At 43.1% G+C, this 22,801-nt stretch overlaps 2 protein-coding genes across 3 annotated transcripts in view; one reads left to right on the top strand and one right to left on the bottom strand.

The window, feature by feature from the left end:
* The window catches only part of ZMAT3 (zinc finger matrin-type 3), a 410,758-nt gene that overhangs the window by 203,641 nt on the left and 184,316 nt on the right, over positions 1–22,801 (bottom strand). The gene's annotated exons all lie outside the window — the stretch shown is intronic.
* The window catches only part of LOC142085434 (calcium-activated potassium channel subunit beta-2), a 150,234-nt gene continuing 132,394 nt past the window's right edge, over positions 4,962–22,801 (top strand). The window contains exon 1 of one of the 2 annotated variants that reach the window (XM_075157371.1): positions 4,962–5,087. In XM_075157371.1, coding sequence (XP_075013472.1) covers positions 5,050–5,087 — 38 coding nt within the window. In that variant the 5' untranslated portion in view covers positions 4,962–5,049. The remainder of the gene's footprint in view (positions 5,088–22,801) is intronic. The other variant, XM_075157368.1, reaches the window with a different exon arrangement.

Below are 22,801 nucleotides of genomic sequence, written 5' to 3'. Positions count from 1 at the left end.
ATCACTTTGTAACGTCTTTTCTAAAATGCCCTTTTCCAGTTTCTCTCTGCTTTCCCAGGGATCCCGCTGCTATTGTGAGAACAAATTTAATTTGCATTGATCTCTGTTCCCAAACGAAGCTGAGTACAATCAGCTCCACTGTTCTATGGAGTTCATTAGTACTTCATTGCAGTGGACATCACCTCACTTCACATGCATTTATGCTATATAAACCAGTGTATATTAACATATTTGCTCTCTGTGGCCCAAGCCCATAGAGTGCTTTGAGAGCTGAAAGACTAACAGGCAAATTCTGAGGGCATAAATCCAGAAATTAGACTTGGAAAATGCCTCCTCAGCTGTCACGTAACCTGTAGCCTTAACTCTGGGCTACAGGTTAAACCCAAGTTTGCAGCACTGAAGTCTGTAATGTTGGACCATGGTACTGAAGTGTGTAATGCCGTGCAAGACATCTACTCTCTCTTCAAGTTAGCAGATTCGATCTGACAGTCACAGACGTGTTCACTGATGACTCTGAGCAAATCACTTAAGGCCAAAGTTGTGCAAATCCTCAACTCCACCCTCTTGGGCTCTTTTTAATCTCTCTCTGTTAAGGCTGAATTGCCTTGTGCTAAGAACTGGAAGTCCTACCTCCGTGTCCGCACATCTCCCTGCACCCCCAGGAGCAGTGATAATGAGACTTAGCCATGAAACGCCACCATTGTGGAAATGCCCTCCATTGCTCATTTAAAGAGGAAAGTACTTAAATTAGTGCTTTCAGCCTGGCAGAAGGAGGGCACGGTAGCTGAGATAGCCATCAGACTGTGGTCTGCAAGCCACTGATGCTCCACGGAGGCAAGGATGAGGATCACAGAGTCATATTAAACAGCCAAGCCTATAACATTTTCAGCTGCAAAGTTGTGTTTCAATTAAAAGGCAAGGAAAAAGATGCAATTAGAGTGTCTGTCAGTAGGAAGCATGAACAACAGTAGAACAACGAATTTGACCGGGCTTGGTCAACATTTATTAAAAGCTGATTTTGAAAGGGAAAGTGTCAATACTGCACAGTGGGTGGCACAATGGTATTATAGTTACCAGGAGAGTAGTAAGACAAAGGCCATCACAAACCTCCTTTGAAGACAAAAAGATCTATTTAGCTAAAAAATTCTTCTATGCAAAATATTAGAAGCGACACATCAACTGGAGGATTAACTCTGGAAAATATATAATAGTGGCCCATCTTGTATCTGACCTCCTGGATAGATTAGATGGACTAAAATGATTTTCCTCTTCTCCAGCTTCTGAGATGCTCTAATTCAAGGATAAACACATACAGATGGAAGAAAAACATGTTGACATGTCAGCACAGAGCTTCTTCCAAATGAACAAAAAAAAAGAAAATAAATCTTCTTTAAAGCTTCACAGGGAAATCTGTTTCCCACTGTAACAGCTCCCTGGTGTGCAAAGGGCCACACTCAGTGAATAAGTTGATCAGCAAAACATGTCAGTGAGGCAAGCACAGCAAATCAGTAATACCCTTGTCCTGAAGAATTAAAGCCTGACTGGAGCACTGCTGGTCTAGAACTGTCCTTATCTCCACTGAACTGCCCTGCGGTAAGGCCAACAGCCACAAAAATACACCCATATTGCCAGTATCTAGCAGCGTGTGCGGACTGGAGAGTAGGGACTTTCAGTGCCCTTATCCTTCTGAGCACCCTCCCAGCTGTGACCAGCTTTCCACCACAGCTCCTGCCGTTTAGGCACAGTGTGGAAGAGCCAGCTGGGCCAGTGGTTGGGTGCCCTACAACTACACTGCCGAGTCAGTCTCCAGCTAGAAATCCCTCTAGTTCACCTCAGTGTTAAATTGCAATGGAGTAACCAGTTCCCTTTTGGCTTGATGGCAATGTGCCCATCCACCTGCAGTCACTGCACTGCTCTCTTAAGCTGTCAAGTCTTGCCCCACTGTCAGGGCGTTTCCAGGAGAGCAAATCCATTGCTCTCACAATCAGCTATCTGCAGGGCCTATCTCTTTCTTCCGATGATTTGTCTGAGATGGTTCAATCTGTTTTCGGTGAAAGATGTAGTCTTTGCCTCACATAGGCTAGGTACAAATACTCAAGGATAGTTAAACTTCCATTGCTGTCAATTTTCAGCAGCCGTTAATCCCCAGACCTTCCAGGTTAAACTATTCTAACACGGTTAGACAATCTTACAATCACATGAGATAATCTGGCTCCTCACACCTCCTTTCCCCATACCCATTCCTACCACTTGCCTTGAGCCAGCACTGTTGCTGTCTTCCTTCTTAGAGACCTGGTTCAGGGAGTTATATGGGCAGAAAGCAGTTCACTTTCTATCTGTGGAGTTATTTTATTGCCCATTTAACTCCCTGAACCAGCTCACCATGTGTGCAGGGAAGCAGCAATGCAAGAGAGGGTATGTACAGAATAAGATGTAATTATATAATTAATTGTAATTAATTACAACAGCTAAATATATATTATGCTCAAGTATTAATAAAATTAATATACAAAATTATACAGAGAGGGGAGAGCAGGACAATTTCACTATTTTTGATAGTAACTAGGCTCTGGATTGACTATAAATCATGTCCTTGCTTGCATGTATAGCAGGGTTTGGTAATCCTGATAAGGTTACCTGCGCTGCCAGCAATGCTGCATTAATAATGAGGAAGAAAATACTCTGCTTTAAGCTACATAAAGGCCCTTCGCAAACCAGTACCTTAAATATAATTGTGCTGGAATTACTCCACTGATTTTCCTTCATAAGGTGACCAGCTCTTTGAACAGTGAGAAAGTACAAAACCAAACAAATCCATAGCTGGCAATTACTCTAAACACCTGTACCAGCCAGGCTCATTAAAAGTAATTGGGAGGCATGTAAATGATGTTCTACCATTAACCTGGCACAATTATTCAGAGTTGGTGTGTCAAGCTTTTAACCAGCCACAAAGGCAGCATTACCAGATGCTTTTTCTGAGAGAAAATGATGAAGGGGGAGAAAAGCATGCTGCCAAAGTAACTCCATGTTGTGCCAGACCAAAAGGAGTACTCATAAAGCAATAATCCAAAAAGACTCTTTTAAAAAAGGGGTCACTCCTATGTTCTTTTAAAGGTCTGGTTTTATACACAAGGACTTCAGCGTGTAACTCAATTGTTCTGTCCCTCTGAAACCAGTTCTCATCTTTTGTACAGTGTTTTAATACCTCAGTCTTAAAACTTTGGCCAGATTCTGCTCTAGGGTTTGCATGGGGCCCCGCTGCACTGGAGGGGGGACATGCATCTAACTTTGCCTTCTGACTGGGGGAGTTACTCCTGCCCAGTGAGCAGTTCCCAGCTTAAAGGAAGTGGGTAAGTCAGGGCTGGGGACACTTCTTGCCTCTCCTGGGCTTGCATCCCAAGGCCATCACTTACTGCATGACCGTTGTTTGGCAGTCTGGATGGAAAGGCTTTATGGTTTGCTACTAGCCGAGAGGAGCACACGTGCAAAAACTCCTTCAGAAAACAAGACTTGGAAGAGATGCTGACTGCAATTTTCAAGGAGCACCAAGGATACAGGCACACCTGCTCCATTGGGTCCAAGGGGATTTGGGAACCAAATGCCTTCAGGTCTCTTTGAATATCCCAGGTGGGAACCGGAAGACTCCTTTCTCCCATGAGCTGATTTATCACCTTTATACGTGATCTGTGTTCTCCTTACATAACTTCTAAAAAGTCCATCAGCATGTCACCTCAGCCTGTGGAGATGGAAAACTGCAATAGCAAGATGTCACAGGGAGTGTTGGGGGGCGGGGGGATAATATTACCTTTAATAGGACCACTGTCAGCCTTACTGCCTGCAGCAGTTCTTTCACACCTCTGCTACTGAATACAGCGTTTTCTGGCTGTGGGCTCAAGGCAGATTTTGTTTACCCTGGTGAATAGAACGACCTTAATTTCTGTCAGCCTCCCTGAAGTAGTTCCAGATTTATTCCGAGGCAAGGGGAGAATCTGATCCTAACTTTTTGAAAACAAATGAGTTTACTACACCCTGGGAATTTTCAAACATGACACATCCATCAGTTTTCCTTTCTGACTAACATTTGGCAAAATATAACTGTCAAAACTTTTTAATTTAAACCAAATTGTTTGTTATTCGTTCCAAGCCACATATTAAATGTCAGTGACAAAAGTTTCCATACAGCCTTTGTGGGCTCACATGCATACCTACCCTATGACCTACATCAAGGAACAGCCCTGGAGCTTGGAGAAGCTTAAATCCACTGAGGCAAGGGTGTGAAAACACAGCTGGGCCCAGCAGCTTCTGCTGCTGCAGTAAATCCCACTTTGCCCTTCTGCATGTCCCTCTAGCCTTAAAGTCTTTTGAGGTGAAGTCATGAGCTCTTCTTCTCAATGCAGTTCTTTTTTGGCACTAAAAATCCTTCTGAGGCAAGGACAGTTTGGCATATTTTCCCTGTCTGCCCATCAAGCTCTTAAAAAATTAAGTTATTAATCATCTAAACATTCACCTCCGCTGCACTAAGGCTTTCTGGCCAGAAAGTCCCATAGGTGGTTATTTCAAATATGACTCTGCTTCCACTGAAGACTTTTGAATTTAAAAAATCCTGAAGTATGGACAAATGCACCTTGTGGTAATTACTGCCTAGCACTATAGTTTTAAAGCAGTCCGCTGAGCTGCTAGTTTATATTTCACTCATTTGTTTACTTGGTCCAAAAAAAAAAACCCAACAAAAAAAAAAAAAAACACAAACCCCACACTCATGTAGTTTATCTGAGGTCTACACATACAGCAAAGCATTGCTTGCAAGGAGGAAGAGAAGTTTGCAGCAAAATTGTTTTGTAACATGTATCAATGGAAAAAGTTAGTAACTGGGAGTGTTCTCTCTTTCCCTGTCTCGCAGTTGCTATTAGTGCTGGTCTTTAGGGTGTAGCTTTCCTCTTGGGCTTCTGTGTTTGTTTTACGTATTGCTTTCCTCTTCCTTTTGGTCAGGAACCTTTTTATGATCAAGCAAGATAATACCGAGCAGCAGCACTGAATCTGCAGGACAAAATGAGCCTTTGCTTTAAATATCCAAGAGACAAATGGAGGTAAGTAGAAACAAATGGATTAAGCTGTTTGGGCTGGGGAATTGCTGTCAGTTCGTTATTCGGAGGTTACTAACAACGAGTACGTTGGATTTGTTTTGGGTTTTTTCCCCTATTTGACTGCAATGTTAAGAATTTAACTAAAGTCCAGCATGGAAATATACTGAAGTTGTAATTCTGTTCAGGCCTTTGGTAAGGATTAGAGAGTTGGTTAGGACAGAAATCCTTTAAGCAGCATTTCCTAGGCCCTCATGGCAGACCTTAAACACATTTTCCCTCCTCCTTTTTCCCCATCTTGCAAAGCGTCTCTGTATTTCTGATTCACTGTGGACACTGTACCTAATCAGAGAGTTTATCCTGCTCCTATTATCTTCCTGTATTTCGTATATATTACAGAGGTTGTATTTGCTCAGCTGTATTGAATCCTATTATAAAAGTAGGGTGCAGAGGGCAGTTTCTGGATGTGCAATGAATCTCTGTAACTAATAAAATATAGCACCTGCTTTGCTGGAAGTATCAGTGTGAAGCCAGAGTTGACAGGGTAAGTGATCCCACTTCATAATCCTATAATGTTGATACAATTTGGTGGTACCAGCATAAAAGAGACACTCAGAGCTAAGCCGGACTTTGAGATAAATTGAAAATGGTGTCTTTAAAGGAAAACCACTCAGTACAGGATTTGATGACATGCAGATCTTTTACTCATAGGGTGTCATATCTGGCAGTTAGGTGGATGAAAATAGTCTTGTTTGTTGTGTTGTACAAAGGCAGCAAATATTTCACTTTAAAGAAGAAAGGGGTGCATGTCCAAACAAGACTCCACATGTGCATCGAGAGCAGGCAATAAAAGACTAAATATTCTTGACACCTCTTCTTTATGTTTTCTGAATTATCTTTTAAGAATCTTGAAATTTACTGAGATGGAGGTTTTTTCTCTATTTTTTCAATGAATATTTCTAATATCTCTAATATTTCTAATGTAACCTTAAGTTACATTAGTTTTGCATTCATACCTATGGTATGGTTTTGGTCTCCAACTGCATTATCATGTTTTTTAGAGCCAGGTTTCCAGACTCAACTGCCAAAGAAGAAATCATTGTTATTTACTGTTTGCTGACCATTCAATCTTATGTCTATTTAAAAGTTTTCTAGGAAAATATTGATAGCAAATAATTGCAGGTCAGAGACCACAAAGTTATTTCATATATGAAATAGAATGAACATTTTCCCAAAATGTTTGTCAAATCTACAAACTTTTTAGATTAGTTTCTTCTTCTGTTCACATAGACCAGACACTATGCTCCCGCATGTTGTGAAGTACTAGAAAGCAGAGTTGCATTTTAGTGCGTGAAGGGTATGTAACTTATGAGAGGATGTTAGCTCTGCAAGGGTATTAGAGAGGGACAACCTTGAACTGGGGACATACGACTTATCTTTCTGTTGGTCACATTACCTCTGGCTTCTCCTGTTCTCCTCCTGCCTGACCCCCTCTCCCATGTAGACCCAAAGGTCCTTGGGGCAGGGACCTTCCCTGACTGAGTGTTCATACAGTGCTTGCAAGTGTCTTGCTTTTACTCACATAGCAGCATAGTAAATCAAATGTGCTGGCTTTATTCATCCCTTTCGATAGCAAAAAGTTCACTAAAGTTGATGGAAGTTTTTACATGGCAGTACCAGACCTCGAAGTATGACTGTCAGTTCACTGGTTTCATGGAAACACTGAGTTAAACTGCATTTATGTTGGCAAATCCATACCCAGAGAGCTGAGTCACTGTGTGCAAAGCGGCATCTATGGCTCCTTTGAACATTTGCTTTTCAAAAGTACATCCTTCCTCTTCCACCAAGGCCTCTAAAACAGAGGTTGTCACATTTCCAAGTCATACTGGTAGCAAGGGAAGAGAGAGAAAGTCCTGTGTCAGGAACAAACCTAGAAGGTAGGCCTGGGTTATGTTTATAACCTTGAACCACTGGTACAGACAAAGAAATAGGGATGTAGGATCATTATTAACCTGTATAGTTATTTTCACAGCCTGATTTTAAACTCATACCAGTGAGTATTTCTACTGGCTTTTCAGTTTCTCTTTTTGCAGAGCTTGAAATGCTGCCCACAGCCTGTGTAAAACCTGAAGGGGCAGGTTTCGGACACATGGCAATAACCTGCTGCAGTCATCAAAGCCACATGGAAGTTCTCTCCTGAACTCCTAGCTAGAGCACAAACCTTGGGTTTCTGCTGTGAGCAGTTCATACTCAGAAGTCCCTCTGCTCCTCACATTTTGCCCTGAGTTATTCTAGCTGGATTTCTAAAATAAAAAGGCAGAATCATGCTAATTGTAGAGTCCAGAGAGAAATAATATGCAAAGAAGAGTACACAAAACAATATCCACCTGTAAAATAAAAATGTGCTGGGAGTCAGTGAAGAATAATGAGAAAGAAACACTAGAGCAGCCAACTAGAAAAAAAAAGGCCAGCACAATACTCTATAGTCACAGGAAGATCAAAAAAAAAAAAAAAACTACTTCAAAACCTCTCAATTGGAATACACTTCAGAAGAGCTGACTGGTCCCAAAGAAAGCTGTCAGAATGGCATAGTGAAGTCAGCAGGCAAATTTGAACAAGAGGTATCTTAAAAACAGAGAAAAAATAATCCTGTAAGTAACATCTGAAATGTCAGAAAATAAAATACTTTCAAAAGAAAAATGTTGGGAACAGGCAAAAACTGCATTTGAAAATCTTTCATGCAGTTGTCTACTAACCACTGCTGGATATTTGACAGCCATTTAAATTATTTCTCAAGCTCATTTTAAAAAAAAAAAAAGTTTGCTTTCCGATCCCCTCAGTTAGAGAAAAATCATCACACTGTTTTATGTTGAGAGTCAGTTGATGGACATCATGTCATATATCACTGCCTGACAGGAATCAAAGCAGAGATTTTGAAAGGCAAGTGTCTTTGAACTGCTAATTATGCTTAACAAAGAAAGTGTTTCAGTTGTTGTTTCCTAATGAAATTTCTGCTTTTACCTAAAAAGTTTTTCTGCCACTTTATTTCTGGACGGTATGAAGCTATGTTGAAACCAACAGTAATCTATTTATTTCTGATTATACTGTGATGTTTAAAAAAGTGGGAAAAACGTCCAGTATTTCTTGCATATGCAAAGCTTCTGGTGATGTGTTGAGAAACACTGGCAAAGGTAACCCTCTGAGAGATATTTTGTTCTTTTGGATACGTGTGCAGACATTAAAAAGCATCTGTGAAAGTTCTGAGTGCAAGAGTAGGATTTTAGCTCAATTTCTCTGCCCCCAGGAATTTCTCCTCTTAATTTCTTTTTCCTCAACTCTCTCTTTGGGGCCTCATTCTGAGAGGGATTTAAAAGCTGCACTCAAACAAATCTACTCAAACAAGAGCAATTACCGAACAGGAAGATAAGTCATAGGGAGAAAAAAATAACAAGCGGTAAGCCAGCAATTCCACATTGTCTCTAATTCCACCATATTCAAGTACTTTGGATAAAGTTCAAAAAAAGCCCCCCCAAAAAAAAAAAACCCAGAAAAAAACCCAAAAATCCAACAAACATCCAGACTTCAGCGCAACCCTCAGAGCCTCCAATCTTTTGACTTACATCCTTCTCTAATTTTAATGCTTCTTAAGCGAGGCCAAAAAGTGAAACTCTAGGAGTCCTGGGTTAGGAAGCAAGTAATATATACATGCCTACTCTGCTGGGCACAGGAAGTTTTGATTTGCCAGAGAAGAGCTTGTTTTGTGTGGTCAACATCAGGCTATCTCTTGCAAATTAGGAAGCTTCAGACTAGGAACATACTGGAATATGAGGCTATGAAGAAAGTCTGATATAGAGAGCTGCTGGTAAGTCAGGAATTGATGGCAAAACCTGCAGTACCTGATATGGGTAAACAAGTTTTATACTGTTACTCTCTATCACTGGAATCATGGATTTTCCCAGTGTTAAGCAGAGCAGATTCAGAATTATTTTTTTAAATTTTAATATTCTCTGATTTATATTCCATGAACTGAAGAAGGGAATACAAGCTTTGTGCTAGCTCTTCAGACTGTATAAGCCAGCGTAAGTTCAAAAGGGTTGATTCTCATTTTCCTTAAAGGCACTTTAAAGCAGCTTTACACATACAGGCTGAATAAAAATGACAGTCAGGCCTATTAACTAGTTTACAATTGCTCGTTTCCATTGTCAGTTTGTCCCCCATCTTCCTGTGAAGTACACAGATTTGGAAAAAATGTTTAAAACATATTATAAATAGCACAATTCAGAAACTGCATAAATGGTAACATTCAAGAGTCGATTGCTCTTCGTCAGTAAAAGAGAGGGGATTCAGAGACACTGCCATGCAGCAGAGCCTGGGATTAGCTTTGAATTGCCTCTTCTGTGAAAACCTCTTCCTGCTTTTCATCTCATCCATTTACAAACATTCTTCCTTTCCACCCACTTGCAGTCCCTACAAGAGTGTTTAGGAGTTCAGCTAATTTGACTGGGATTAAGATGTGGACATTTAATATTAAAAGAAAAAAAATCCATAATGTGCTGACGGTATGCTTACATGTTTCTGTTACTCTAGTGCTGACTGGTTTGAACACTATGGGGGTGCCAGCTTGGTAGCACTGGTAGGATGCTAGGTTGCAGGAAGCGATTTGGTGCCATTCCCAATAGGTGCTGGGGGGGAAGGGAACTGGACCTGAAGTATGAAAGAGGCTCGCCGAGGAACATGTGTCTACCTTCTCCTAATGACTGCGGCACTGAGCCTGGGGTTGGACCCTTTGGGGAGGCACTTTGACCCCGTCCCTAAAAAATGTGTTCAAGGATGAAAAGTAGAAGGAAAAGAAGAGGAGGATGCACCAAACACAGAGTTCAGTCCATTTTATCTTACGCCTTGGGTAGGCAAAGAAAGAGCTGAGTAGTCTCAATGAAATCACTAATAGGGCACTACACGAGAGCTTCTCAGTGTGTGCCTGGGAAACCGCGAAACGGCGAAAGAAGCATGAAAGCAATAGAGTAACTTTCCTGTAAACTCTGAAATTATGTATGTTGGGAGAGGTCGAGGACAGTTAAAAAGAGTGCAGATGAGATGTATAAAGGTCATGCTTCATCACTGTACAGATTAAACAGCCCCGGTATGTTAATTAAAGCAAGCAGCCAGTGGGACAGCAACATCCTCTGCGAGGATGTGTGCCGTCTGGGCTGTGTAGGTTGGAAGCAAACACTCCCACCCCTGTCACAGTGCAGCCTGTCTTGGAGAACTGTAGACTAATCACATTCATTACAATTAAGGTCTTAACGGCAACTGCGTAAGTACATTAGACCAGAAATCCTATCTAGCCAAAATTCATTCATGCACATTGCCAATAACAACCTTACAGGCAAAAGTGAGCATGTATCTCCCATTTTCCAGTGCTGAGATTTGCATGTCCTCAAAGGATTAGCGTGTTTTCTTGAAGCATTAGTAAACCACACAGTGGATGTGCTGTACATCAGATTAACCTCATAGAGAGAAGCTGCTAGCTGAACAGTTGTATTTTTCATGAAATACATCTTTTACTTTTTACCTAATAGTGGGTAATTCTGGAATCTCCATCACTGATGATTTTGGAAAACAGGTTAGACAAACCAGAGAAAAGTGGTGCAGGTAAAGCTGAACCTGCCGCAGGGCAGCAGATGGACCAGGTGACCTTTAAGGGGCCTCCCAGTCTCCATTTTCTATGATTTCTCTAATTTAATGCTTCTGTGTCACTAACTGGACAGCCTGCCCTGTATTAGTCGACAAATAACAGAAGCGATGCAGGATGGCTTAGATGAGGCCAGTTTGGAGTGTTTGCTTTCATTTTATGAGCAGTCATCCAGCTCTGGAGGAGAGCTAGCAGGCTACATGCACAGTCAGTCTTTGTCTGTGTTTTCAGACATCTGAAAAGCGGAAATCTTTCCCAGCAAAAGAGAGGTTGTGCATGCAAACGCTAACTGTTTTACAGCTTTTTCGAAAATACCCGATTGCCTACATTAGTCTGTGATACCGTTTGAATGACATGTATTCCTCCACTGTATGGGTACTGCTATCACAATACTAACTTTTAAGTGAGGGAATGGACTTCGTCTGTATGTTTGGAGGCAGAAGTTCTAAAAACTAGAATAAAAAATGACCTTATCCTCCAGCTGACCCCTGAGAACTTCGATCTCCTATGAAAGGCTGGTATCAGCGTGTTCAAGCATGACCCAGGTTAATGCAGTTAACCCTGAATTTCTGGCTATACCATGACTCTGCCTGTTTGCAGTCTACCGAGCTCACTGGTTTCAGGTGTGGGGGCCGTTTGGAACTGATGCAGCACTGGTCTGCGTGTTACTGGTAGCACTGGGAAAAGAAGCAAAGGCCTTGCCATGCTGGAGAGGTAACTCATCAGTTCTGCTCTCACCTGCGCTGGGTGAAATCAGTCACAGCAGCACGTCCCACTGACTGCAGTGGGAGGGGAATGGCTCCTTTCAAAAGCTGTCATTCAGCAGAAAGATTAAGCCATAAAGCAGGGATTTAGTTTGTCCAAGCCTGGTTGCTTTCCCTGTATCGCTGGCACACACTTAGGGCCCTGCTTTCCCTGCTCTGTCCCAGGGACATGCAGACAGCAGCCTGTGCACCCTCTCCTCCAAAGCCTTGCTTCAAGTTGGAGCACTGCTACCCGGTGATTTCAGCTTGGCTACCAGATCTGCAGACTCAGGAGACAAAATTTCAGATGAACCCAGACTGATGTTTTGGTTCTTGGGGGTTTTTTAAGTATTTTCTTCTATGCCTGAATTGTGTTCCACTTGAAATACGGAAGGTTTGATTTGCTTTTTAGGTATTTACTTTAAAAATCTGAATCAGATGGAAATTAAAAACAAAGTTTGAACCTCTGTGTAAATTACATCTTGCAAAACTAGCCCTTCAGTGCCTTGCTTGAGCGAGGGCCAAATTAATACCACAAGAACACCACAAAGACAAAGTTGAGGTCCACCCTGCTACAGAAGACTAACCATATCCTTTCAGTCGATCCTGGGGTGTAGTTACACCACAGTCAGAGGCACCAGCTTTGAACCAGGTAGCTCAGGGAGGCATCAACATCTTCCCATCATACCACAGCTTTGTTTTTTTACCCAACTTACTAGACTGAACTTCATGCTGCTGCAATACCTAGTTTCAAACCCACATATGTTGGTCAGCTAAACAACTGAAGATCCAAAATGTTTAATGTTTTCCAATGCGCTAACTGAATAGGCAAACATTTTGGAGACTGATTTGCCATGGCTCCAGGTCTAGTTCTGCAAGTTCAGGTCATACTGCATCTGCTCCAGGTACTCTGAAATTACTGTGTTCCTGCCCTGAGTGCATTAGGCATCCCAGTTTGGTATTCCTTTTTGCAGATGTGCTATTCTTTTTGGCAGATGTACAACAGGTTTCAGTTTCCCTGAATCCTATCTATTGCACATGCATTTAATACATTCAGGAGTTTTGTTAAGAGATTGAAAGACCTGGACTTAGAACTGTCTATCACAAAGCAAATAATCTTGAAAACGTGTGTATTTGAGCAAGAAGAGTCAAGTCCTCATCTGGCAAGGGAACTTTCATCTTCCCGCAGCAGTCTTTCTCCAAATTTACAGTCTCAGTTGTACGCACGGGGAACTTAAGATTTATCTGAGTCAGAAAATACCCAGATTTTAGTTCTTTCACTGCTAAGAAATATGTACAGCTGCTCCCATTATTTCAGAGGTGTTGGTTTGTTGTTGGTTTTTTAAAATCACCCCCCGGTCTCTTTTTAAAATAAATTTTTTGAAAGGCTGTTATTTTTGGAGCTTCGGAGTCATAATGAATCAAAACCTGTGAATGCAATTCTGTTCAGATTCACGTGTTGAGTCATGGGTCCCTCTCGAGTTAAGTGCAGTAGTCAAATCATGTCCATGTAAGGGGATTGGCAGTAGCTTTGGAAATATCTGTCCTCGTTCCCAGTTTTCACTCATGAGCCATGTACTTCCATCTCACTTTTTTTATAAAAGCAAATAAACATTTTGTCTGCAGGCATCAGATACTGTCTCAGTAACCATCCCTGTATCGGTGTGCTGCTGCATAAGATGGGAAGGGAGGCTCTGAAATTTATGTGGGCTGAGTGTGTCTTACAATGTTAAGATTCATGGTACTATTAGAAGATCCTTTTCTTTCTCTCTCTCATCTTTTACTCAACACCGAAGAAAGCCAAATGAGCGGTTTATACAGTTCCCTGTCATCCATCACATATCTGCTCTTTTATCATACCTGTGCAGCATTTTCAAAATCAATCTTGTCAGTTATTATTAAACTGTTTTTCAATGCTCTAAATCTCTTGATTTAGAGATTGCCCAAGCTGATGAGGTGATCAGAACCAAACCGTTTCAGGCACTGACGGCTCAGCCATGCACACAGAAACACGCTGCCCTCCCGGGAGCCCTTGTCGCTGGCCCCAGCCCCTGGCTGATGCCCCTCCACCGCACCCACAGCTCTGCCACTGAGCCGCTGCCCACTTTGAAGAGTTCACTTTGCCTCCTGAGTATATTTCTCACCCTTTGCCTCCTTTTACCCTTTCAAAGTCTATGCTTGTGCCACGTAACTGCATGAGCTGTACTGCCCCGGGGAACCAACTAGGGACTGCTTCGTGCTGTGCTGGGGGCATATGTGATCTCTGCAGTCTTATCACCAAGCCAGACAGACATGTGCCCAGGTTTTCCCTGCCCTGTATTAACGAGGTGCACGTTATACATGTTTTGTTAAGCCACAAGTACAACAGCAATATTAGCAGGCCCCCAGTACAACTATTGATCCTAATCTAATGCTCAGGCAGGACAGGCTTTCAGGTTTTGACGGCCTCTTGTGTTTCCAGGTTCTGATAAGGAAAAGGTGTTGAAAAAAACATTTGAAACAATTTATAATCTACTTTTGTGGACTCGGATAGGTCAGATAAACATCTGAGCATGTTTGTCAAGGAAAACAAACTGCCATTCTGAACAGCTGGAGGTTTAGCCATCCCCAGAGCAAACTCCATCAAACCTAGAGATGTGGCAAACTGCCAGACAGCTGCATGTGTGTCATTTTGATGGTCACACAGGAATGCCCTCGGGGCAGGAGGGGATTAATGATAACTCTCTGAAACCCCAAGTGCCTCATTTTTGAACTTCCCATGGCAGTATATTTCTTCTTCCATTTTCACTTTGTTCTTAAAGCTTCACTCTTCATTTAAACCCTCTAAAGAAACTCCTTGCAAGATAGATGTACATTAGTCTTTCAGAAGAAAAGAACCTCTTTCAAAAAAATAAATACAGAAATCTATTTACTACTGTCCCTCATGTACCTCTCTCTCCCCTCTAAATATTAGTTCAGAAATCAGCTTTTGTTTATAACAATTTCATTGCCATAATCCAGATAGCATGGATTACTTCTATAGTGATGCTCTAATGCTAATTTGCAGGAGTGGAAGGCAATTTGCTATCCTAACGAATTACTTTTGTCCTTGGATGAAACAGACAACAAAGACAGCACCCCGGTTAATTGGAAACACTACATAGATATCCATAATGTTCTATACGTGAAGTCTAGTGGTGGAGATGTTATTAACATTCAATTTAACTCCTACAAAATTAAAACTAAAGCTTTATACTCATTTCCAAGCAGAAGCCTCCTTGGAAATAGCTTGGCGTGGTGTTTTGAAAGATGTCAAAAGATCACCTCTTCATAATGTCCAGGGAGATGTGGATCCAATTAATGATATCTGGGTATTTATACGAATGATTCTTCTCAGAGCTGCCCGTCACAGCTAACTATATACAATACACATCAAGCTTATAAAATCAGAAAGACACTTCACTTACTCTGAATCTGTCCACAAAAATGGATGGAATAAGGCCTAAATCCAAGTCCAGCAGTCTAACATAAGACTTAAGAGCCACTGTGTGAAATACAAGATTTGGTGGACACTGTGCTTAACTACAGTTAAAAACATTTATGAACTCTTAGTGTACAGACCCACATGCTGATGGTAATGCACGCAATACAGCAGCTGGTCTAGACACTATTTCTACATCCCCCTCCTTCTTCTCTAAAAGAGGGGTTTAGGGTTAAAACCTAAAAGATCTAAAAGATTTTGTTTCAATTATCAGGTCTGATACAGGTACAGGGCATGGACACTATGGTTCACATTCCTTACCTGGGGATTATCCCTATTCATTCCAGGCCTCGCTAGTGTCTATGAAGATGACGAAGACTATCCCATCTCACAAAGCTTGCAAGTACGCCCCAGGCCAGCCACTCACGCTCTGCTTTACACTAAGTCATGAAGCTAGAGGTACTTAGACAGAGCTGTATAGATCATCCTTGACTGCCAGAAGGAAGGTAAAATTTGGAAAAAGACTCCTATAGAGTTTGAGAATTGAATTTATCTTCAAACTATGGTGTGACAAGAGTACCATTCAGCCAGCCTGTACCATGACTAATCAGTGGTGACACAGGAGCATGGAGACAGGACAACTGGACCACTCACAGCTCTGCCAAGGCTTGAAGCGCAACTTTGCTTGTCACGATCTGATCAGGACCAAACAAGCTCTTCTCTGCCTGTGAACCCTAGACCCTGGTGAGCAGCACAGCGTGCATACCTAGGCCAAAGTAGGAAAGCAGCATCTGCCAACGTATTTTGAAGAACTGTTGTATCCACAGCTGAGTTCAGTACAAATATTATTTGGGGGGGACAAAAACTGATGAGCATCTAGCTCTTGGAGTCACCTTCAGACTAGTCAGACACAGTCCTACTTAATCTGCCTGCCTTTCCAGAGCACTGATCACCATGTATCTTTGCATCATGGCCATCCATCACACCCCCGGTTTCTCATCTAAATACTGCCAACAGCACTGTGAGTAGCCCAGCGCTGGCACTCCCTCCTCCTCCCTCTGCATCTTATTATTTAAGTTGCTGCTGGCAAAGAAAAGGAAAGCGGCTGTGTCCACAGTGACATTAGCAGAACTGTCAGCTTAATCAATGCTGATCCTTCCCCTCTCACCCTGGCTTCTCTGCTGCTCCTTTTTGAGGCAGCAGAAGAGCCCTATAAATTCATCACTGTGTCCAGTCATCCAGAAATACGGCTAATTTTCCAAAACCCCTTTGGTACCCTGACTGCCTCCAGCTCCACATGCTATGTCCCCCGCAGCCACCCAATGTCCCCCAAGCAGAGCCATTGCCAAGGCTCCCAGAGCCCACGCTTATCCCCTGGTCAGCAGGAGCACCTCTGGCAGCAGGCAGGCAGAGCAAAGAGCCCTTCTGCTCTCAGCAGATTAGTCATCATGGGGAAAACAGGATTACAACAGCACTAAAGGCAGGGTGCTTTGGGAGGCCTTTCTGCAAACTTGTTGAAAGGTTTTCCAAAATCTTGGAAGCTGTGGTGTTTGTAAATGGTCCCTAATCTCTTCCATTCCAATAAAACGTGCTTTTTCAGTTTGGAAAGGAGCAGGCAAACCTCCACTAGCAATGCAGCTCCATTCAGCTCTCTTATCGCCACCCGGGCCATTACTGAGCGACAGTGCAGTCTGTAAGAGGGGAACAGAGCTGCAGATAATACTTCCTAATGCGAACTGCGGAGGATTCACCATGAGGTGATCCTCCTGGGCTCCAGGTGCCCCATTAAGTCAGGCAGAACTGGCAGGCAGACAGATGTGTGGGTACAGAGCAGCAGCTGCCACCGCTGCCTTTCATTGTCCTCAGGACTTCAGTAGGACAGGGAATAAAATCAGCTTCTCCACCTCACCTAGACCCTCGCCACCTTGTCTCAGCAGCATACCCTTGCCTTTTGGTAATACAGTTGCAAGCAACGATATATAGAGGCGGCATGTTTGGTATTTTTGTTTGTGTGGAGTTTAATTTTTTTTAAAGAAAGTTTTCAGAAATGGGTTGGGTTTTTTTTCCCTCTTCAGTTCACCAGGCTGACACATCAATTAACGATGTGCCTTGTTTGATACATTATGTCAGTCAGCTGGAACTAGAATTTCATGTAACAAATCATTAGTAATGTAATTGGAGAGGGAGCATCATAGCAAATATAGACATTCTTGGAAAACTAGTATTTAAAAAAATTTCAGCATCCATAATCCCTCCCTCTCTGTCTTGTGTCTTGCAAGTTCGGTGTGTGGGTGTTTGCACACCCTCGTCTCTCTCTCACCGTGCCTGTACCACTTGTCAGCTCATTGCAGTTCTCAACCTAGTCAAGATCACTATCCCCTGTTGTCATCTGACATTCCCTAGAGTTTTCTGGAGGGGGAAATCTTGAGTGCAGTTGATCTGCCCCAGCATCATTCAGCCACAGGACCTGAAGAGGCAGCGCAGGCCACTTGCTTTGCCTCCTGGTCTCTCCTCGATCCAGCACATCTGAACCACAGCCAAGGTACAGCCTGTGCCAGGGACAGGAGCGCTCACATCCTGGGGCTCAGCACACTCAAATATTGTCTTTCCTGCATTTCATCCCATCACAACATAGATGTGGCCTCACAGTATAGATGTGTTCATCGTACTGATAATAGTAGGGTTGTTACCTATAACCTTTCTCTCCTCCACTGTGTCTCCATGTGCTTCTCTGACACTATCTTCTTTGCAAAATAGTCAAGGAAAATTTAAGTACCGTGTTGTTGCACACAGGTTTCCCTAAGACTTTAGGGGTCAGAGAAAGAAAGGTTTGTTTCTTTCCTCCCATGACAAAATAACCCCCCCGCAGTACTAATGGGTTACTGCGTTTCAGGAGGAGCAATATCGCTGGTCGATATTCCCACCACTGTGGCTGTGGATAGCTGGTTGTTTAGCATCTCTAGATTGCACAGCGATATGAACCTCATCAACTCTGTCTCAATTTTCAAATCTCATTGTAAAGCATACCTTGTCTCTCTTGTCAATACTGTTTAATTTTCCTCTTCCACTAAGCTATTATTTAATTCACTGGCAGTAGCTAGCACCAGCAGGCAACATAGTTCGTAGGACTGACCTGGAGCCACAGTCCAGAGCTGAAGGACTCTGATCCTAACAGTCCCACAAGCTTGGACAAAGCACGGTGTCCCAGTTTCCCCATCTTTGACATAAAAGTAATGTTTCCACTGCCAAGGGAGGCTGGAACGATCATTCCCTAGAAATATTTAATGCTAAACACTTCTACCAGTCTATTTATCATGTTTATAGAGTAATGGCTTGCAGGAGTAAGAGACTAGAGAATAATCCTTCAGTAACAGGATTGGCCTGGAGTACAGGAGATCTGACTTCAGTTCCTGGCTCTTACACAGGTAACAGAAGAGACCCTAGGCAAGGTTTGGGCTTCAAACCTCCACCTCTAGAATGGGAAATACCACCTTTCCCTCTCTGGAGGCTAAAATCATTCTTATTTTTGAGTTTGCAAAGATACTGGTTACTGTCACTTTTTAAATGAAGTGCTAAATGTACAGTTCTAGTATGGATTCAATTTATAAATAAAGGACAAAAAGGAGTAACTGCAGTTAGGAGAGGCTTTGCAATACTCAGTCAACATCTGTTTTCTTGTATTTAATGAAATCTTGCACACCAGAATTAATGCAATGAGGGAGATGGCTCTCTCAGCTAATGCTGACTTCACTAGTCATTCATGACATTGAGCAAGACAGCTATTACTTGTGCCCCTTTCACTGAAAATAAGGAGAGCACCAGCAGACCTAATACCCACTAAAAAAATAAAACAAGATTACCTGCAGCCTGGAAAACAAATTCACATGCTTTGTGGATTTTCCTATTTGCGTAGTTTCCAGACAAGCGTCACTACCACAGTTCAAAGAGTTAAAGTAGTACCATGCCTGGTCTCTCACAGAAGTTTTGAAGGAGCATGCAGAAGTCCAACAGGTATAATTAACGTCAAGTGGTGTGTGCAGGCAGAGTCCATTTCGCTGCCTCCTATTGCCCTGCCCACCTGCTGCCCACCAGCTGCTCCTTCACGGCTGCCCTGAGATGCCTGTGAAACTCCACTCCAAACGCTCTGCTTTGCTTCTTTCGGCGTTTCCTGAGGAAACGCTCAAACAGCTCATCTGCTCTTTAAGCAATTAATGGACTCCATGAAGCATCTGGTGAGCGGAGCTCTGTAGGGCCCCTACTTTGCAGCAGCTCGCACCCTGTGGCACATGTACGTTTCTGGCCTTATGGTCAGTACCTGACCAACTGATGCAAATCAAATTCTGTGGAGTTACACTGACACAGACCAGCTGGCTAGTTGCCTTTATCAATTCTCATAGGTCTTGATCTCATACACACTTATATTGATTTATTAGCATCAGTGAAGTTAATCCCAGACCCGGCCTCTCTGTAGACCAGTGCCTAGGCCTGCACAGATGTGCTTTTTTTTGTAATTATGCAACCTCCTCTGCTGAGAGTATCTTCCTGCAGCCCTCTTCATCCTCCCTCTGGACCAATTTTTTAGACTTAGATTACAGAAGGGTTTTTTTCCTGATAGGTTAAGAATAGCTGCAGTAGCAGAGATGCTCACTTGAGGATACCAGCTAGGTGCTGGCGCTGTAGGTACAGTGCTAAGGAAGACTTTGGTTAATAGAGAATGAGCTAGTTGGACAAGAAGGTGGGATTGAGCCATCTCTCTTCTCCCAGAAAGAGACAACCAGTCACAGAGCTCAGTATTTTTAGGCAGTGGAGCTAATCAGGGAGTGGGAATCAAAGCCTGATTCTACCAGTTTTATCCTTTTGAAAGTTGGGAACAGAGATAAATCCTTCTCTGCATTATGCTGCTCTCAGGAGCAAGAAAGAGGGCCCCCAATGGTGCTGCTCAGGTAGGAGAGCAAGCAGGCCTACCTGTACATTCCTGTTCTTTCCAAAGCATTCCACCTACAGAGTCTTATTCACGAGTATTAACAATAAATTTGTTTGCTGACATGCTTTAATTGCTATGCTAGTCCTGCTGTCCTGCTCGGCTCCACACACCACTTCCTGCTGGAATATCAGGTTTTGATTAAGGATTGAGGAGTTTGTAGATCTACACGATGTTGCTCATCATGTTGCTCTCGTCACATGAGAGCGAGGTGAATTGCACCTTCTCCTTCAGTAATCACACCTCAATGCTCGAGAGTGACCCCACCACCTTCAGCCTGCCCCAGGGCCCTCTGCAGCCAAAAGCCCTTTGTGGAGGTGGCGGGAAGCTGCCAAAAGTACCCAGGGAGATTGGCTAATGATTCAACAACAGCTGCAGGAGTGAGAAGTGCTCCCTGCTTATTTGGGGTTGGTGACCAGCACATTGTGAACCAGCAAGTGAAAATAGAATCACCATTACGAGCACTGACATCTAAAGGCACTACATTTCAGCTTACCAGGCACAGGGAGAGCAGTGATAAATTAGTTTGCTAGCTGGATGGTGGCAGGGCACGGTGAAAATACTCAGTTTCCACAATACCTGTGTTGCATAAAAGCTTTTGTACAAAGCATAACCACAGCTGGTGTAACTTGAAGGTAATGGAAGATGAAGGAAAGAAAAACAGGGTGAAAGAAAGCAACTGGCTATAAGGAAAGCATAAAAAGCAAGGTGTCTCTGAGGCAGGGCAGTGGTGAGAGACTTGTCTCACTTGTGAAAATTACTTCCATTCTCCTTTCTCTCTGGTTATGTCTCTATTGTCTGTTGCCTGTTTTATTCCAGGACTGTCTTCTAATATGTACTTATACATTTGTCAAAGGTCCTGTGTAAAGGGAGTATGAACATAAGCTTACCAGGGTTGCACTGACCTGACTCTCCTCAGATCTCCTTATCCTCCCCTAATTCCACCCCTTTGCTCAGAGCTTCCCCTCCTAAACCCAGAGTGAAAACAAGTGTCTCTCCAAGGCAGGCTGAGCTTCATGGCTGTATTAATAAGAAAATTAAGACTAATTGGAGGAAGTGTTGTTACCTCCATATATAGCATTATAGTAAATTGCTGCACTATTTCTAGCATCCATATTTTCTCATGAATGCTTAAATACCAAAGCCATAGCAATGACAAAAGGCTACAGAGGACAAATTTGTTTCTTAGCTTATATAACTGTTAAATTCAGACAAAGAAGTGACTTAATTTGAGCACAAAAGAAGTTTCATGAGAGGAAAATATCAGGCATAAAGAACTGTTTAATCTTTCAGAAAAAGGTGCCTGGAAAAACAGCTGGAAGAAGCAGCCAGCTGAGCTCCAGGGAGCAGCGAGGGGAACTTCTTCTAATGACTAACCATGTCAGCATCAATGGGAGGTTCTCCCTTCCTTGACCAAGTCAGGATCAGATGACACGCCTAACTTCCACAGAAGTTTTAACTGTATTATATCAAGGTCTACAGACACACCAAAAAAAAGCTTTACCCTATGGTGAGAGGGATTATTCAGTGATAAGGGGGTGATCTCTTCCATGCAGAGACCCCTTCCATGGGGCAGAGCCTTCCAGGTTTTTTTTCTAGGGTAACTTGCCCCTGAAGATCCTGGGGCTGCCTTGGAGCTGTGGCAGAGCACGTGGGAGAACAGAGCAGGCAGAGGAGCTGGGAATGCAGCAGAGGCTCTGGGGGAAGCAGGCAGGGAGAGGGGTACGGGCAGGCTGGGCGTGCAGGTATTGCCAACAGGGAGCCTATGGTTTAACAAGATAGAGAGGCATATCTCTAAGTACAAACTGGCTGATCTTTCCCCTTTTCCTACCTGCTGGGAAAGTGAGTGATCAGAAGGATCCCCCCCAGAAATCGGCTCTGGTAAGTCTGTTAGGTCTCACAGAGCTGGTGGGTCTGAATCTGAAAGGGAAGAACGCTCCTGAGATGCAGGAACGTTGGGTCCATTCTGGTTTCATCCCTAAACCCTCTGTGACACTAGGAAAGTGGCACTCTCTCCCTGAGCCCCAGAGTTTTGTAGGCGCTCACTGGGACCCGACAGCACCTCTCTTTAGCCCCCTGTGCCCTCAACTGCAGGCTCCTCGGGGCAGGGGCTGTCCCTGACGGCTTGCTGCCGTGCTGCCATCTCCTGCCCAGGGCCTCTAGGTGCTGCTATACTACCAGCAATGGATCTCCCGGCAGGAGGAAAGGGATGGCAATATCTTCCTCATGTTGCAGAGGAAACTGCAGCAGTTCTGGATCACCAGAAAGTGCTTTTTTTTAAAGCATTTTGTTCGTTCTTGTGTAAACCAGCACACAGGGCAAGGCTATCCCTCCATATTTCCTGCAGGGATTGCAGCAGAGGGAATAAGCCTGAGCAGCGCATCCTGCATCGCATTTTGACTAAGCGACAGCTGTAGTTTAGCTTTTCACACAAAGAAAAAAGAAGAGGTTAAACTGAGCTAATGGCATTGTCATGATGGGAGTTAACCCTGTTAGGTCAAGAACAAGAACACAAGTGATTTGTCACAGAGAACAGTAATGCACATGGGGCTCATGCTTGAAGGTGAGGCTTAAAGCTTCAGGCATTAACAAATTAACATTAGATATTGATCACTATCACAAAGCATGTCATGACCATCATGAGCTTACCACTATGCGTTAAGCAGTGATAGAAAATTAGAACATGTACCAGAAAACGTATTAGTTGCTTCTCCTCTAGGAACTTTACTCAGATGTTTAGCAAATCTGTGAGTCTCATCCTGCAGTTTCCTACATGAGTGACAAATATTCCCTTGTTTCCCGAGGGCAATCATACTATCATTTTCACCTTGCATTAAGGTAAAG

Source organism: Calonectris borealis, chromosome 9 (genome assembly GCF_964195595.1).
Source record: "Calonectris borealis chromosome 9, bCalBor7.hap1.2, whole genome shotgun sequence".
Lineage (NCBI taxonomy): Eukaryota > Metazoa > Chordata > Aves > Procellariiformes > Procellariidae > Calonectris > Calonectris borealis.
This window is presented reverse-complemented; position numbering and strand designations above follow the sequence as displayed.